General features: G+C 35.5%; 1 protein-coding gene across 1 annotated transcript in view; it reads right to left on the bottom strand.

Moving 5' to 3' along the window:
• Positions 1-16,147, bottom strand: part of LOC110465969 — a 31,019-nt gene extending 14,872 nt beyond the window's left edge. Inside the window, exons 1-2 of the mRNA XM_021522187.1 lie at positions 16,030-16,147; positions 9,800-11,805 (exon numbers count right to left, since the gene is read on the bottom strand). Of these exons, the coding sequence (XP_021377862.1) occupies positions 9,800-11,776 (1,977 nt within the window). The 5' untranslated portion in view covers positions 11,777-11,805; positions 16,030-16,147. The remainder of the gene's footprint in view (positions 1-9,799; positions 11,806-16,029) is intronic.
• Between the last annotated feature and the right edge of the window lie 1,240 nt (positions 16,148-17,387).

Genomic DNA, 17,387 nt, shown 5'->3' with positions numbered 1-17,387 from the left:
ACTATTTACATTGCGTGCACTTCTGTTCTTATTGCCACTACGTTTCTTGAAGTATACTTGACACCCTTCTCCAACACATTTACCCTCCATCTTGAAACAATAACGATTGGTTTATGAAGCGTCGATAAAGTAACAAAATAGCAAGCCACCGATGATTGCTGTAAACAGCTAATACTTAGTAGTTTGGTACAATTATGCGAAAATGTGTGATAAATAACGAACAACTAATTACACAAAATAACAAGACAATATAATAAATCACATTCAATACCTCCAAGAAGCGCAGAATTGATTGATTACTTAGAACAAAATAAAGTATTTCATATGGATAATCTATCTATTCGATGTGGCGTGGTCGGCAGGCACAAAGAAAGTGAGACAAGTCAGGGTCCCAACCCTGACAGAGCCACAACGCTTTGGAGATGGGACAATAAAACAAGGAAAGTGAGACAAGAATAGCTAGCGTCGAGTCAATGATTCCGTAAACGTATAGACAAAGACAAGAAGATACGGATAAATGTACAAGGCCACACGATCAGAAAATTCAGAAGAGGACAACTTGAGATAGAACAGTATTCATGTATCAGGGTGTCCTCAGTGTAAATCTTTATATCGATACTGTTTATTTAGTCGTTACACATCATAAAACTGTCATGAAAATATCCGCTCTGATATTCAATATAAAAGTTTGTATATAATAAGCTATATAATAGGGTTTCAGACAAGGTTGTTACTCATTTCCCCTTTTCTTTCAATTTACAACCACATTCAGGCGGCGATATGAGAACGTTCCACCACATGGAATTAGCTGATTTTTGGTACACATATGAAACAAGTAAAGCTCTATCCGATTTTCTGATGGAAATTTGCATCCAAAACTATATAACGGGAGAAAATTGCAATTTTATGGCATTTTTCTTCATAATTGTGTCTCTGCAAGTGCATTTTCATCCGAGAATATTTTTTTTTATGTTTTATGAATAAACACGATGTTTTGGAAATATTTATCAAAAGAAATTTATACTATGTTGCGAATTACAATTTCGAGATAACCTTCTTTTATTTACGAACTTATGTCTTTGATGCTGAAATTGACAACTTTATAAAAATACATTTTCACTGAAATTATGAAATCTGGGTGTCGGAAAGGTGTAAAATTATTCTTCGGAAAAGAAAAAAACAGTAGTTGAGCTAGATAAGAAATTAAACGGGGGCAGGCTCCTATGGAGAATTAACATTACTGGAAACAGGCCCTTTGTTGCCAGGTTCAGTTGCAGTTGACATTTTCCACACTTTTGGAGACCATTGTGGCCCTAGATTCATACGTAGTGGACCCCATAACACCTACCATGCCACGATCCTCTATTACATAAATTATGAACTTTGCCACCATCAAATTTGGAACGGATATGCATGGTTTTCCGCTAGGTTGGTTGTCATGCATCCAATAAGTCTGCTGCTTTTGTCTGCAATGGTGGACAAGATGTTTGACACATCTTGGAGGATGAACGTCTCCACCTTACTGTAAACTGTAGACGTTCCTAAGCGGGACTCGTCCTGTGCCGTTACGGAGGATCCTTCGGACCACATTTTGACCTGGTCATTTATAACATCTTCGACCGGTTAACTCTGAAGAACCTACTTCAGTTGATGATGTTGATGCAGTATCTGTTTTAGGTTTGGTCTTGCATAAGTCCGAGCAGTTGCTATGATGACCAAAAAACATGATAGACAGACTGAATGATGTCACGTTTCAGATTTGTTACTGCTAACTGTCTATTTCCAGTTAAAGTAGCCTCATTTGTTCTCATGCGAATAGCACACCGTATTTAATTTACAATTCTCACTCTTGTAACCTTGGTGAGATGGTGTTTGCTCTTAGGCCGGATTTTCTGCCACAAGTTTCTCTACTTGTTACATTTACATGCATGGTTTGAGCACTCAAGTTTTTCAACATCTTTCCCCCTAACTGGGACTTGCTCCCTTATCAGAATACATGCATGTTTTGATTTATTTCATGTTGCCATAGCAAATTTAAGTTGCTCAAGTTCAAGACGTATATCCATATATTTAATTCGATTTGAATACTGTGTATATTCATAACACAGTAGCATAAATACTCGGAAATTTTTAATTAAAGTAGTGGTCCTTCCAGTAGGTAATAACGATTCCAAGGACTTTCGTTTGAAACAGATTCCATGTCTAATCGGTCATATTAGCATCGCTAGCAGACGACGTTCACAGGGGCTCGGTTTCGTGATTTTGAGTAATAGATGACATCACTGAAGAACCACAACACTTAAAAAGGTATTTATACACATTCTAAAACCTTGTCGATACCCTCGACTTTTACAAGATTATTCACTGATGTTATGCATAACTCAAAAATTCGAAACCGAGCCCCTGCCTAATGACGTTGACAAACTTGGTAATTTCGTATCTAGAATGGCGCTTACAATAATTTTGTGGTACCTACAAATCTTATAATGAATTTATATTGTCATAATTTGTCAAGTTGCTTTATTTTTTGCTATGTCCTACATTGTACATTTCTAAATGCTAACGAACCTAGAAAGTTCTCTGACTATAGGCCTATTGATATCGGATGTGACTTGCGTCCATGTTTGTTTACATTGTACCACCTGCATTCCTACACTGGCCGCATCACTGTAAACTGTAGTATACAGTCTCATATACTGCAATTTGGTTTACTAACGACATATAGGCAAATGCAACACAGAATGTAAATATGTTTCTATAAACACGTGTTTCCGTTTTTCTTTATACAGATACAACGATAGAGCTAACGGGTTTTCCTAGAGTATAATGGAAGTGTCTAAGTGTATGTTCATGAGGTGGATCTGTGTTTGTGTTAATGTATTATGTATTGGATAGTAGCAGGCCTACACTCCCTATAGTAGTATGTATAATATAGTATCTTAGTTACAAAGTACGTCTCTAATATAAGTCAGTTAGTGTACCATTTGTTCTCTACCCAAAAAACTCTACTTTACACCCATATCATTTACCAATGATCTTAAAAAGAATGTTGCAGATTCCGGCCGACGTGTGACGATGCAGGCTATGAAAATGTGAATTTCTCAATCCGCTTCCAGAGAGTAACACTATATCGCGTCGTCGTTCTGATTCAAATGACAGTGCTCAATTGCATGTGAGCATTCAGTATAATATCACTGGGCATCATTTTGCAACGATTTCGTTATAGGTCTCCCCCAATAAATCGCCAGAATCGTTAAAGTGCCGAAATCTCAGAAGTGAACAAATGTCAGTATAATGACATCTTAGAGTACAATTAACAACCGTATCCTATGCCAAGTTCACATTATATTTGTTCCTGACAATTTCGTCATGTGACTTCCCCGACAAATTGCAAGACTATTAAAACGCCATTAGGACAAAAATTAACAGATGACAGTCTAAAGACACCTTATGGTACAACTGACAACATTGTGTGTTGGGAAGATTATTGAAGAAGGAAACTTAATTCCAACCAGCATTTCGAATAAAATCACTTGAAGCGATTTCACGTGAACTAATTATATCCTTAGTCTATTAAGTTATATGAATGAAAAATGGTACTATGTGCAGGAAGTCAGCAAACATCATACTACATTTTTTTCGGACTGCCAACTTAAACTAACCGAACAAACAAAGAAAAAATGGAATGTTTCAAATAATATTAAATTATAGTTTGATGCATAGCGCCGTCCCGCGATTTTCGCGCAATGGGGACATCGCGATATCTCGTTTCGCGTAACCAAAGGGAGATAACTAAGGAAATACGTAGGTTTAGCCTTGAAACGTTCCCTACATATAAAGTAAACCGAAAGTAGTGGCATATGTTTGTGTGTATTGTCGTCTGATAGTCTGTACAAATTCTTTCCAAATGTTCTTGTTGTCATAGGAGGAAATCAAGAGGTCTGTCGGATGAGTCAAACATACAATATCGTTCAGCAAACATATCTGTCTCTGAATCCATAATAATGTTAACTTCAAGAAATCCATTGTTGATGGTGATTAATAAAACAAGAAATATCTTTTTTTTTAAATGACGAATTTTGATGTATGTGGTTATAAGCCTGAAATAGTTGTGCATATAATATGACATTGCTAAAAAATGATGAGATGAATGAGTATTTAAGCCATTCATAATTGTTTCAAAAAGAAAACACACTTGACTTCTTGATTTCTTTTGTGAAATCAATTTTGCTTGTTCAACAGGAAATAAATCGCAGGTATGTGAATTACTGTGCATGTCGTCCCTCTCTCATCTATCGAGTGGAATGTCCCATAAATATGTGACATTTGAGATCTTAAACGTCTCAGCGGTATCTAACTCGCCTTTTACACTCAAAATCCTGTTCACATAACTAACAGTAACCAACGGGAAAATCGAATGCTGATCTCCGTACGGCCTTCACAATCCATTTACTTTATCAAATAGACACAAATTGACCCACACAGTAAATTTCGAATTATAAAAAATATTCATTTGATTGGCAAAATATTATCATGATCAATATACAAATAATTTAAGGGATATAACCTTGAGGTGTGTTAAATTATCAAATCGATTTAAGAATCAGATGATCACGAATGTTGTGCCATATAAAACAAACTGTCTCTCCAGAGCGATCCCTATCTTTAACCACATCTTTCACCACAAACCATGACGATTAGAGGCATTAATGTCACAAACCACGAACATCACCTGAAAACAGGAAATCAACAGAACTTGAGACAGAAAACTTTTATTGGTGCGAAGGAGAAGACAGATATAACTATTTTCACTGGACTTGCAGCAGCTTCTTTCCTCATGAAACGTCCTAAAAACGGAAGTCACATGGAACATCTAACAAAATACCATGGCTGGCAAATACCCGGGTCCGGAGTTAATTTTGCTGTACAAAGAGAGATGACTCTTCCAACAAATACCAAATCAATTAGATGTCACAAAGTCAATCATTTTAAATTTGATTTTGAAGCTTCTTAATATAATTCAAAATTCGAGGGTAAGGATCGAACGGGAAATTTGAAAGTTGGCACCGAATGTCCACACATCTCAGGAGAAGTATATTGCCATTCTTGAATTCATTGATTTCGGAATACGTGGAATCTCTATATAATTCAATCCCACATCGTTAACCGACAGTCTTCTAGTCCAAGGGACCCCTCACCAAATATTAAATGCGTTGTTTATCGGAGTGTTTAATTTTCGCGCATTTCCCTAATTTCACGACCGCCATTTTGTACAAGTATGCTCATTGTACATGTATGCTTATTGTACATGTATGTTCATTGTACATGTATGTTTATTGTACAAATATGCTTATTGTACATGTTTACTTATTGTACATATATGCGCATTATACAAGTATGCTCATTGTACATGTATGTTCATTGTACATGTATGCTTATTGTACATGTATGTTCATTATATATGTATGCTTATTGTACATGTATGTTCATTGTACAAATATGCTTATTGTACATGTTTACTTTTTGTACATATATGCGCATTATACAAGTATGCTCCATGTACATGTATGTTCATTGTACACGTATGTTCATTGTATATGTATGCTTATTGTACATGTATGTTCATTGTACATGTATGATCATTGATGTTCATTGTACATGTATGTTCATTGTACATGTATGTTCGTTGTACATGTATGTTCATTGTACATGTATGTCCATTGATGTTCATTGTACATGTATGTTCATTGTACATGTATGTTCATTGTACATGTATGTTCCTTGTACATGTATATTCATTGTACATGTATGTCCATTGATGTTCATTGTACATGTATGTTCATTGTACATGTATGTTCATTGTACATGCATGTTCATTGATGTTCATTGTACATGTATGTTCATTGATGTTCATTGTACATGTATGTTCATTGTACATTTATGTTCATCGATGTTCATTGTACATGTATGTTCATTGTACATGTATGTTCATTGTACATGTATGTTCATTGAACATGTATGTTCATTGTACATGTATGCTAATTGATGTTCATTGTACATGCATGTTCATTGAGGTTCCTTGTACATGTATGTTCCTTGTACATGTATGTTCATTGTACATATATGCTTTTTGTACATGTATGCTCATTGTACATGTATGGGTTTTGTACATGAATGTTCATTGTACATGTATGTTCATTGTACATGTATGTTCATTGTATATGTATGTTCATTGTACACGTATGCTCATTATACTTTTATCCTCATTGTAAATGTATGTTCATTGTATATGTATGGGTACTGTACATTAACGCTCATTGTTCATGTATGCTCATTGTACACGTATGCTCATTATACTTTTATCCTCATTGTAAATGTATGTTCATTGTACATGTATGGGTTTTGTACATGAATGTTCATTGTACATGTATGTTCATTGTACATGTATGCTTATTGTACATGTATGTTCATTGTACATGTATGTTCATTGATGTTCATTGCACATGTATGCTCATTGTAAATGTATGTTCATTGTATATGTATGGGTACTGTACATGTATGCTTATTGTACATGTATGTTCATTGTACATGTATGTTCATTGTACATGTATGCTTATTGTACATGTATGTTCATTGTACATGTATGTTTATTGCACATGTATGTTCATTGTACATGTATGCTCATCTGCTTGGAAATCTTACTCAACACAAATATTCACTACCAGTTATTCCTTCTCGCGATTATATTTTCGGGATGTTAACTTTTCCTTTGTCGTGTCTCTCGTGTTGGGTTATATTGGGTAAATCGATATTTAAGGTTGAGCTATATTTGATTAATCGGTATTAGGGTTTGGATACATCGAGTAAATCGATATTTTGTTTAGGTTAGTAGAACTCACAGACTCAATAATCAGCTGAACATGTAATACACAAAGAACTCACAGACTCAAAAATAAGCTGAACGTGTAATACACAAACAATAAAAGTGACTCAATAATAAGCTGAACGTGTAATAAACAGAGTACTCACAGACTCAATACTAAGTTAAACGTGTAATACACAAAGAACTCACAGACTCAATAATAAGCTGAATGTGTAATACACAGAGAACTCACAGACTCAATAATAAGCTGAACGTACAATACACAAATAATTCATAGACTCAATAATAAATTGAACGTGTAGTACACAAATAATTCACAGACTCAATAATAAACTGAACGTGTAATGCACAAAGAACTCATAGACTCAATAATAAGCTGAACTTGTAATACACAAAGAACTCACAGACTCAATAATAAGCTGAACTTGTAATACACAAAGAACTAACAGTCTCAATAGTAAGCTGAAAGTGTAATACACAAACAATAACAGTGACTCAATAATAAGCTGAATGTGTAATCCACAAAGAACTCACAGACTCAATAATAAGCTAAACGTGTAATACATAAAGAACTCACAGACTCTATAATAAATTGAATGTGTAATACACAAAGAACTCACAGACTCAATAATAAGCTGAACGTACAATACACAAATAATTCATAGACTCAATAATAAGCCGAACGTGTAAAACACAAAAAACTCACAGACTCAATAATAAGCTGAACGTGTAGTACACAAATAATTCACAGACTCAATAATAAACTGAACGTGTAATGCACAAAGAACTCACAGACTCAATAATAAGCTGAACTTGTAATACACAAAGAACTAACAGTCTCAATAATAAGCTGAAAGTGTAATACACAAACAATAACAGTGACTCAATAAAAAGCTGAATGTGTAATACACAAAGAACTCACAGACTCAATAATAAGCGGAACTTATAATACACAAAGAACTCACAGACTCAATAATAAGCTGAACTTGTAAAACACAAAGAACTAACAGTCTCAATAATAAGCTGAACTTGTAATACACAAAGAACTAACAGTCTCAATAATAAGCTGAAAGTGTAATACACAAACAATAACAGTGACTCAATAAAAAGCTGAATGTGTAATACACAAAGAACTCACAGACTCAATAATAAGCTGAATGTTTAATACACAAAGAACTCACAAACTCAATAATAAGCTGAGCGTGTAATACACAAATAATTCATAGACTCAATAATCAGCTGAACGTGTAATTCACAAAAAAACTCACAGACTCAATAATAAGCTGAACGTGTAATACACAAATAATTCATAGACTCAATAATAAGTTGAACGTGTAATACACAAATAATTCATAGACTCAATAATAAGCTGAACGTGTAATACACAAAAACTCACAGACTCAATAATAAGCTGAACTTGTAATACACAAAGAACCCACAGACTCAATAATAAGCTGAACGTGTAATAAACAGAGAACTTACAGACTCAATAATAAGCTGAGTGTGTAATACAAAAAGAACTCACAGACTCTATAATAAATTGAACGTGTAATACACAAATAATTCATAGACTCAATAATAAGCTGAACGTGTAATACACAAATTATTCACAGACTCAATAATAAGCTGAACGAGTAATGCACAAAGAAATCGCCGACTCAATAATAAGCTGAAAGTGTAGAATACACAAAAAATAACACAGACTCAATAATCAGGTGAATGTGAAAAACACTTCTAACGAGGTCCCGATTGATAGCTGAATTATTTGACATCTTCGATTAGCCAGCACACCAATTAATTTAGTTGGAGGTACGCTACGAAATAAATTCCCTTTCTCAATCACTTCTCAAAACCCTCCTCGGTACTCTATGCCTTAATCAACCATCATCGTTAGCATCTTTCATTTACATTTATCATTATTAGACAAGATAGAGTTTTACGAGCCAAGCAAAATATTTCTTTTTACGATTTATACAACCGTGAAGGATCATGCTATCACAGCCGTCAAAATGATTCGAGGTAGAGTAATATCGTTAAAAAAGAATAGCACAACACATGCCTAAAAGTTGAAAGAAAGACATACATATAAATCAATATAGTGTAAAAGAATTTATTTTTAACGGACTCAAACTTCAACATATAATCAGTGTTTTATTGATTAGAGCGTTGATGAATTGGAAACTTTGTACAGACACTCCAATCGGCGCAATAATAATTAATCCTAATATTTGTTGTGCAGAGAGCACTTAGATTAGACTACTGCCAAAATACTTACGTGTGCTGTCGGAGGTTTACTCGAACGTAAGAATATACAAATGCCTGCAATTATTGTTTCAGAGAAGAAAAGTTGGCTTTATATTCAAACACTCGTAACGCACAAAGAACACATACTTATTACACAATTTCCGTGATGAGTCTTTATCTCCTTTTCCCTTTTAAACTGGAGAAAATATTCAGCAACACAGTATCCTGTTCATATTTCAAGAAAGAGTTAATGACAATTGACGCTGTTAACTGTAAAACAACAAATGAAAACGTTTTAATCATTTATTTTTTGAGTAAACATCCAATTCTATACAACTATGGTATTAGAGGAACATTTGATACTTTGTAGTTCCAGTTTTCATAAAAAATAAGATAAATAAAAACAAAGCAATAGCGTAAATGATTAAGTTATAATAATGTCACTCTTTTGAGTATAATTATGATATCGAGAAACGAGTATATTCTTCACTATCTTATTTACGTCATGTTATACTGAATGTCCCGATAATAAACCAAACAAATGTCAAATCTAAATCAAAAGAATCAGAGAATTTGCAATGTTTCAGTGTTTGTATTAATTTGGTGACTTTTATTGTTCATATACACATCACGTGATCAACCATCTGCGTGCTTGTCTGTGCTACATGTTTAGTAGAGTTGGAAGACTTGGATACAACTATCCTGGTCTGTAGAACCCCAAGAAGTGACCACAAACATGGTACCACGAACAGCTATTGCCTGAGGAGATTTCATTCCCTCTGATGACGTCATCAGTTCCCTGACGTGTGTCCCGTCCCCAGACATCTGTACGACGTTGTGTGAACTATTACCACACACGTAAATGTTACCCTCTCTGTCGATGTCTATTCCTTCAACATCCCTCACGACACCGACCTTCATCACATCCGTGTGAAGTTTGTCAGCTGACAGTCTGGACACTACGACGTCCTCTGTGTTGTTGTTATTGACGCTGACGATTGTGTCTCCCTTTACTGGATCTTGTGTGAGGGTATAACAGCTGTTGTTATACTTATGTAACAACTCAGCTGTTCCGTCCTGTGTCACACTGTATACCTCTCCTCCACGTGTACCCACGATAAACTTCCCGTCTCTATGTGTTATACCAATACAGTCTTTACCATTAGATATGTTGATCTCGGAAGACAGGAAGAATTTGGAGTCCTCGACTTGCACGACACAGACACCACCAGGACTGTTGACAGCGACTGCCACGGTGTTGTTTTTCACCAGACACAGGTCGCTGGGATTTCCACGAATGACCAACTCGTCAAGGTACTGTCCTTTGTCCGTAAACACCCTCAGCTTCTTGTTGTTGTAATCACTAAGTACTATTTGTTCATTAGGAAGATACACCACTCCACGTAACCAACATCTCTCTTTATCTGACGAAGTCTTTACGTTAAACTTCCCTATTTCTTTCACACGACGATCTGACAAAGGTACGGACAGGTAATCAAAATCATCAGGAAGAAATCGCTGTTGTCTCTCGATGATGATCTTTCCCATCGCATCATCACCAATGGTTACCATTCTGTGAACAATCTGATGCTTAATGCTGACGAACCTGAAGGACTTGCTCATTTCCGTGACCAAGGCCTTACACGACTCCACTTCTGCCTGTCCTCTCTGATACAACACTATCGTCTCAATAGCGTTGTTCCCCTCTGCGGCTGTAACGGACGACTTCTGGGTATTAAACATACTGTTCATCAGCCGTTCACACTGCCGTGACGAGGCCTCCATATTCCCCTTCTCCTCTTTAAACATTGTAATTAGCTTGTCCGTGACGTCCTTCTGAAGTTTGTTCAGCTGTTCTTCGACGCTTTGGCGTAGAGCTTTTATGCTTTGCAGTGCGATTTCCTGATTCTGAACCATGCTTTGGATCTGCTCGTCAAAATCCTTCAACAATGACGTCATGGCATGTGCTCCTTTCTTCAATGCCATCTCCATTTCTTCTAGTTGTGAACCAGTTTTTAACTTTTGTAAATATTCCACTGCCGTTGTCACCTCTTCACAACGTCTGTGGTCTTTGATCATACATATGTTGCATCCAAGACGTTTGTCGTCTTCACAGTACCAAATCAATTTATCGTCGTGTTGGTCACATTTAGGGACTGACTTTTCCTGTTTTGTCGTCCTGCTATCGTACCCAGTAATATCTAAGATATCACATTCATTGTGCATAATGTCATGATGTTGTATCTTACAAGTATCACAGAATTTCACGCCCATAGACTTGCACCAGAATTTCGCTGGAATGGTCAGGCTACCTCTTGTCTGGCAGGGCTTGCAGTACAGTGGTTCAGACGATCGGTCCTTAAGTTGTATAAGCTCCTGGATCACAGCATTAATCGGGAACTGTTCTGCCCATTTGTCCTTAGATACCGTTTGATTGACGGTCTGGGTCATTCTCCTACAGACAGGACAGGGGAACGATGTTGCCAAGGCCATTTTTCCAGACAGTTCCTTGGTGATGTAGGTCCCGAGGCATTCCTGACAGAAAGAGTGGAGGCAGGGTAAGGACTTGGGTTGTCGAAGTCGCTCCAGACATATTGGACACTTCAGTAAGTGTTCGTCCAGTTCCGGAGAAGGGCCGCCTTCTGCCATAGTAACAGCTAGGGCAGATTAACACTGGCCTGAAAAGGAAAGAGTAACGATAATAAGCATATGTGTGAAATTCACAAATTCAATAGCTTGCTTATTATACTTAATCCTTTATCAAAATCTTAATGACTCGCCCTAAATATTTTGTATATACAGTTCTATCATTATGGTATAAATGTTAGCTTCACTTGAAGTTCACCATCCCATTTGTTTCAAGGATGGGAAAGGTTAATAGTCAAGTCGGAATGGTATGGAATGTGAGTAATTTTATCACATGTGACCTAATGATTGTGGTCTGTTTGCCTTTTAGCTATAATATGATAAATTCAAACTGTATTTAGCTGCGCCTGTTTAATCACACTATGGTTTTCATATTAATTATCCTTTCACTCTGCTGATGACATAACCATCTGTACATTTAAAAAGTACATATATTAAGGAAATTACGTTGCAAGGTTGTGAAAACTTTTGTTAAATTCATCTCTATTGTGATGAACAGTACAAACAATTAATTTCAGCTGAACGATTTTTCACAACATATTCGTTTATCAAAATTTGAGACAAAAGTTGCTAATGCGTTAGGGTTCCGTATGTGTTGCATCAGAGATGCTAAAGAGTAAGTACATAGTAAGAGGGGATCACTCTGATAACGGGGAAGGGTCGGGTGTCACTCTAATAAGGAGGAAGGGTTCTTGTGTTATTCTGATAACGAGGAGGTGGTCGGGTTTATTTTGGTAACGAGGAGGGGTCAGTGGTCATTCTTATAACGAGGAGGGTTCGAGTGTCATTCTGATAACGGGGAGGTAATCGGGTGTCATTCTGATAATGAGGAGGGGTGGGGTGTCATCCTGATAACTAGGAGGTGTCGGGTGTCATTCTAATAACAAGGAGGGGTAGGGTATCATTCTGATAACGTGGATGGGGTCGGGTGTCAATCTGATAACTAGGAGGGATCGGGTGTCATTCTGATAACAAGGAGAGGTTGGTTATTATCCTGATAACGATTAGGGGGTCATGTGTTATTCTGATAACGAGGAGGTGGTCGGTGGTCACGCTCATAACGAGAAGGGGTCGGGTGTCAATCTAATAACGAGGAGGGGTCGGGCGTCATTGTAGGCGGATTGGTAGAGTGGTTAACACTCTGGCCTTCCAAGCAGGCGGCCGGGGTTCGATCCCCGAAGTCGCCGTACGCATAGAATATTAGAGAAAGTGTTTTTTCTCCTGCCCACACAACACCAACAACCCAGGTGGAGTATAAAATGGTCTGGGTTGGGTGTTGCGGTATCTGTGCTGTATCATTCAAGTGAGGTGGCACTATAAATGATACCGTTGGAAGCACGGCTCCACTACAAACAGAACACAACACAATACATCTCCAGCACACACGCAGGCATACACACATAGGGAGATATTAGGTGGCATAGGACTAGTAGTTAGCGCCTGATAAGGAAGCTCCTGCGAATTCCTCAATATTGTATTGATTAATATATATGCTTATTGTATTGACTGTAAAACATTGTATTTCTATGTACTGTAAAGCGCTTTAGAGTGGCTTATGTTAGGGCGCCATATCGAATGTTGTATATTATTATTATTATTGTTCTGATAACGAGGAGGGATCGAGTATTAGTCTGATAAAGAGGAGGGGGTCGGTGGTCACTCTCATAACGAGAAGGGTTTATGTGTGATTCTGATAACGGGGAGGTGTTCGGATATATTTAGATAACGAGGAGGGGTTGGGTGTCATTCTGATAACAAGGAGGAGGCGGGTATCATTCTGTTAACGAGGAGGGATCGGGTATAATTCTGATAACGCGGAGGGGTCGGGTGTCATTTTAATAACGAGGAGGAATCGGGTATAATTCTGATAACGAGGAGGTGTCGGGTGTCATTCTGCACAAGCATTTTAAAACTTTGTACTGTGTTAGTTGTGAAGCTGTAAATGTAAATGAAAGTGTGTTATTATATTTCTTAAGACATTTTTTTCTTAGTCATAATGTTTTTTATCATTTCTGAATCTCTTTTGATAAGTGTAAATGAAAGTGTGTTATTATATTTCTTAAGACATTTTTTTCTTAGTCATTATGTTTTTTATCATTTCTGAATCTCCTTTGATAAGTGAACAATATTTTACTTTTTTTGGTGGGAAAAAGGACACTTCTTTTATCTGAGAGGACCATAAACTATTTTGTGTAAGGGATATATTTTTCAAACGCATCCCACTCAATAACCATGTATACAATTGCTGGACATAAAGAGCCACACACAATCATGCTATCAGATTTAACATCACGGTCTCGCCACACCAAACGGGACTTAGTTTCAGTGTTACAACATGGAAACTGTTGAGATTCCCTAACCTATCAATTACAAGTTAGAAGAAACAATCAAAGTCTGATAATTATGTACACACTTATTCACCATACTACACCCAATTATCTTTATAAAATTATAGAACCATTCGTTAATTCACATAAAGATGATACTTTTGATTTAAAAGATTAAAGAAACTTCAAAATACCATTTACTAGAACAATTATCTTTCAAAATAAATTTCTATTTTTATTTTGCACAATGAATAAATGGAATTTGTTAAATAAGTAACTGACAAAATAACTTTCCACTTCGAGTTTGAAAAGTAAATTAAATAAGATGTCATCCTCCTACGATGATAATGTAGTTAATAGGTTTAAATAGTGTCAGCCTCGTACGCTTAACGTTATATAATGTCAGCTAAGAAATGGGGTACGTCATCTTAATTATAATGAGCATTGTGATCACTTTATTGGTAAATCTCAATGTACTTGTGGATATCATTCTAAGGATGTTCTTCATTACTTCTTTTCTTGTTCTCTCTTCAGTTATCTATGTAATTTATACTTTTAATATATAATATAATTGGCTATATTTTAGCTAACATGTTAACTAAAAGGTAATTATCTACTTTCCAATAATTACAATCGATCCATGTTAGATAATGTATCTTCCAAATATCCTTAGTACTAAAAGACTGTATAGTAATTATTGTTAGCATTTGCCAATGTGGGCCTACACAGGCTTTATGTACATGTTATAACCGTTTTAATTACACCAATGTCTTTATAACCATGAGGGCCTACACAGGATTTATGTACATGTTATAACCGTTTTTGATTACACCTGTCTTTATAACCATGTGGACCTACACAGGCTTTATGTACATGTTATAACCTTTTTTAATTAAACCCTAACCCTAACCCTTTATACCCATGTTAATAACGAAATCATTAACAAAGCATGATATTAACGTGGTACTTTCAGAGATTTTATTTATTGATTAAATATTAAGATAATTGTTCGAAATCATTATTCGAAACAAATAACACACCATTGACAAATATTTACAAGACGCGGACACATTCTACCAACTGAAATACTGACATTGAAGGCTGAAATCAGCCAGAACCTCATTATTAACGCACAAGATGATTATGCCAGGAATGTATGGTCGTAAGGAAAGAACAGAGCTTTACTATAGTCATCCCATAGACAATCACCATGATAACACGCTAGGTCTATGGGACAAAATTTAATCAAAGAGCAAGTTGTCTAAGTTATTAACATTTATTCATTATCAAATATAGTTGTACGGGACTAAAAGGTTCCGTACAATTACTTTTGTTCCTTTATTTTAACACGTGTTTTCTTAATTTCATGTAATCAGGTACTAAATATGCAAATAACATTTTCTATCAAACACCCAGTAGGTTTGTTATATACAAACTCTGCAATTTTAATCAGTCCTCAACATGTATAATCTCTATATTCACATTATCAACACCAACATAAGCATGATACGAGGATCAAAGTGTAACATCTGTATAAATCGTATCAGGCTCGCTGGGTCTAATTCGAATAGAAAAAGAACCACACACTTACTATGTGTGTGTGTCAGTTATTGGTAACACTATAAGGTCTATAAAAGATCAAAATTACAATTGTGTTTGAGTAAAATTTCTAAATTGTCAGACTTAAACTCTGAGAATATTATTTCGTATAATTCAGGTTTGTCGACAGTGTAGTACATATAAATCTGTAATATACTGATATAACTAAAAAAAAGTTATACCAACTTTCGGTTTGTGTATATCTAGTATGGCGAAGGTTTGTCGACAGTGTAGTACATATAAATTTGTAAAATACCGATATAACTACACAACGTTTGTTTAATTTACAGAAGTGAACGGATCTATACCACCTTAGTTCATTACACTCACCTTATGAACAAACAATATCTCCACAGAAAGGACAGACTAGACTTCTATCTGCAGGTCACTTGTTCACACCTTGGACCCGTCCCCAAAACCGCAAGTAAATAAGGTAGATTATAATTCCCGAACGAAAACATTATGACAGTGTCCGGATTCTGAAAGAGTATTTGTTAATTATTTGTTTTGATGATAAATATCACTGTCACAAAAATAAATGATCGATTAGGTATTAAGTAATCACGCTTTTCTGCGTATACTAAAATGGTTCTACATTTGGAGGTATGATACCTTTACAATGAAGTCATCTGCTTCGTGTAATACTATTTAAAAAAAGTTTTTGAATGTATTTCTCGTAAATGGGTTTCACAACAAAATTACATTTATGTTTAACATAAATATAAGAATAAGACAACCAGATTATACATTTCATTTCTAATATTCTACATGTATTAATCATTATCCATTTTAGTCTTCCTTTTATTGCTATTTCTCTCCCCGTCGAAAATTAACGAAAGTAAATACAACAGAACTTAGTCAAGAATACAACGTGTACAAGCAAGTATAAGGACATCTATATATCATGGCGAAAGTAATCAACAAATCGGCGATATCTGTTTGGGTACAAAATCGGAAAATATTTTGATTAAAATAGGAAGATCGTTTGTTTAAAAAATTCAGCATTTAAATGAGGCGCGAAGTCACTTCAATAGAACCAATCCAACAAATTAGGGAATAGAGGAGGTAGTGGAGGATTGAGAGGAGATGGGGGAATGCGATTGTTTTGTCATTTTTAAGGTAAATTCGGTAAAATATTAATAAATAATATTAACAAAAGGCGAGACAATTTATGATCAATTAAAAGTGATCATTTTGATTGATCAACATGAAACAAAATTGATAGGAAAATACGATATATTCATGGGGTGCGTGCACAAAATGATTGTATGGGTTTTATGTCGGGGTTATCAAAATAAATTATCCTCTTAATCCGTTGGAATAAACTGTCCTAGACAAATATCTACAAGCTTTCATAGTAATAGATCACTTGAAATAAAAATATCCGTCATTTTTACATCTTCGTAAATTTGGGCCTCAAAGTAACGGCTTTTGCTCCAAATCGATGTATATTACATTACTTATCAGTGTTACATACACTAAACCCAATTTTAAAATACACATGTATAAAATAAATCAATTATTAGTTTTTAATATAACAAACCTACTGATTGTTTTATGGATCTGTCCCTCGCCAAGAAAATGTTATTTGCATAGTCAGTACTTGATTACAAGAAATTAAGAAAAATGTAGTAAAATAAATGAACAAAAGTAATTGTTTCCCCAATCTTCTCTCCATCCCTATCGAT

The sequence above is a fragment of the Mizuhopecten yessoensis genome, unplaced genomic scaffold (genome assembly GCF_002113885.1).
Source record: "Mizuhopecten yessoensis strain PY_sf001 unplaced genomic scaffold, ASM211388v2 scaffold11109, whole genome shotgun sequence".
Classification (NCBI taxonomy): domain Eukaryota; kingdom Metazoa; phylum Mollusca; class Bivalvia; order Pectinida; family Pectinidae; genus Mizuhopecten; species Mizuhopecten yessoensis.
This window is presented reverse-complemented; position numbering and strand designations above follow the sequence as displayed.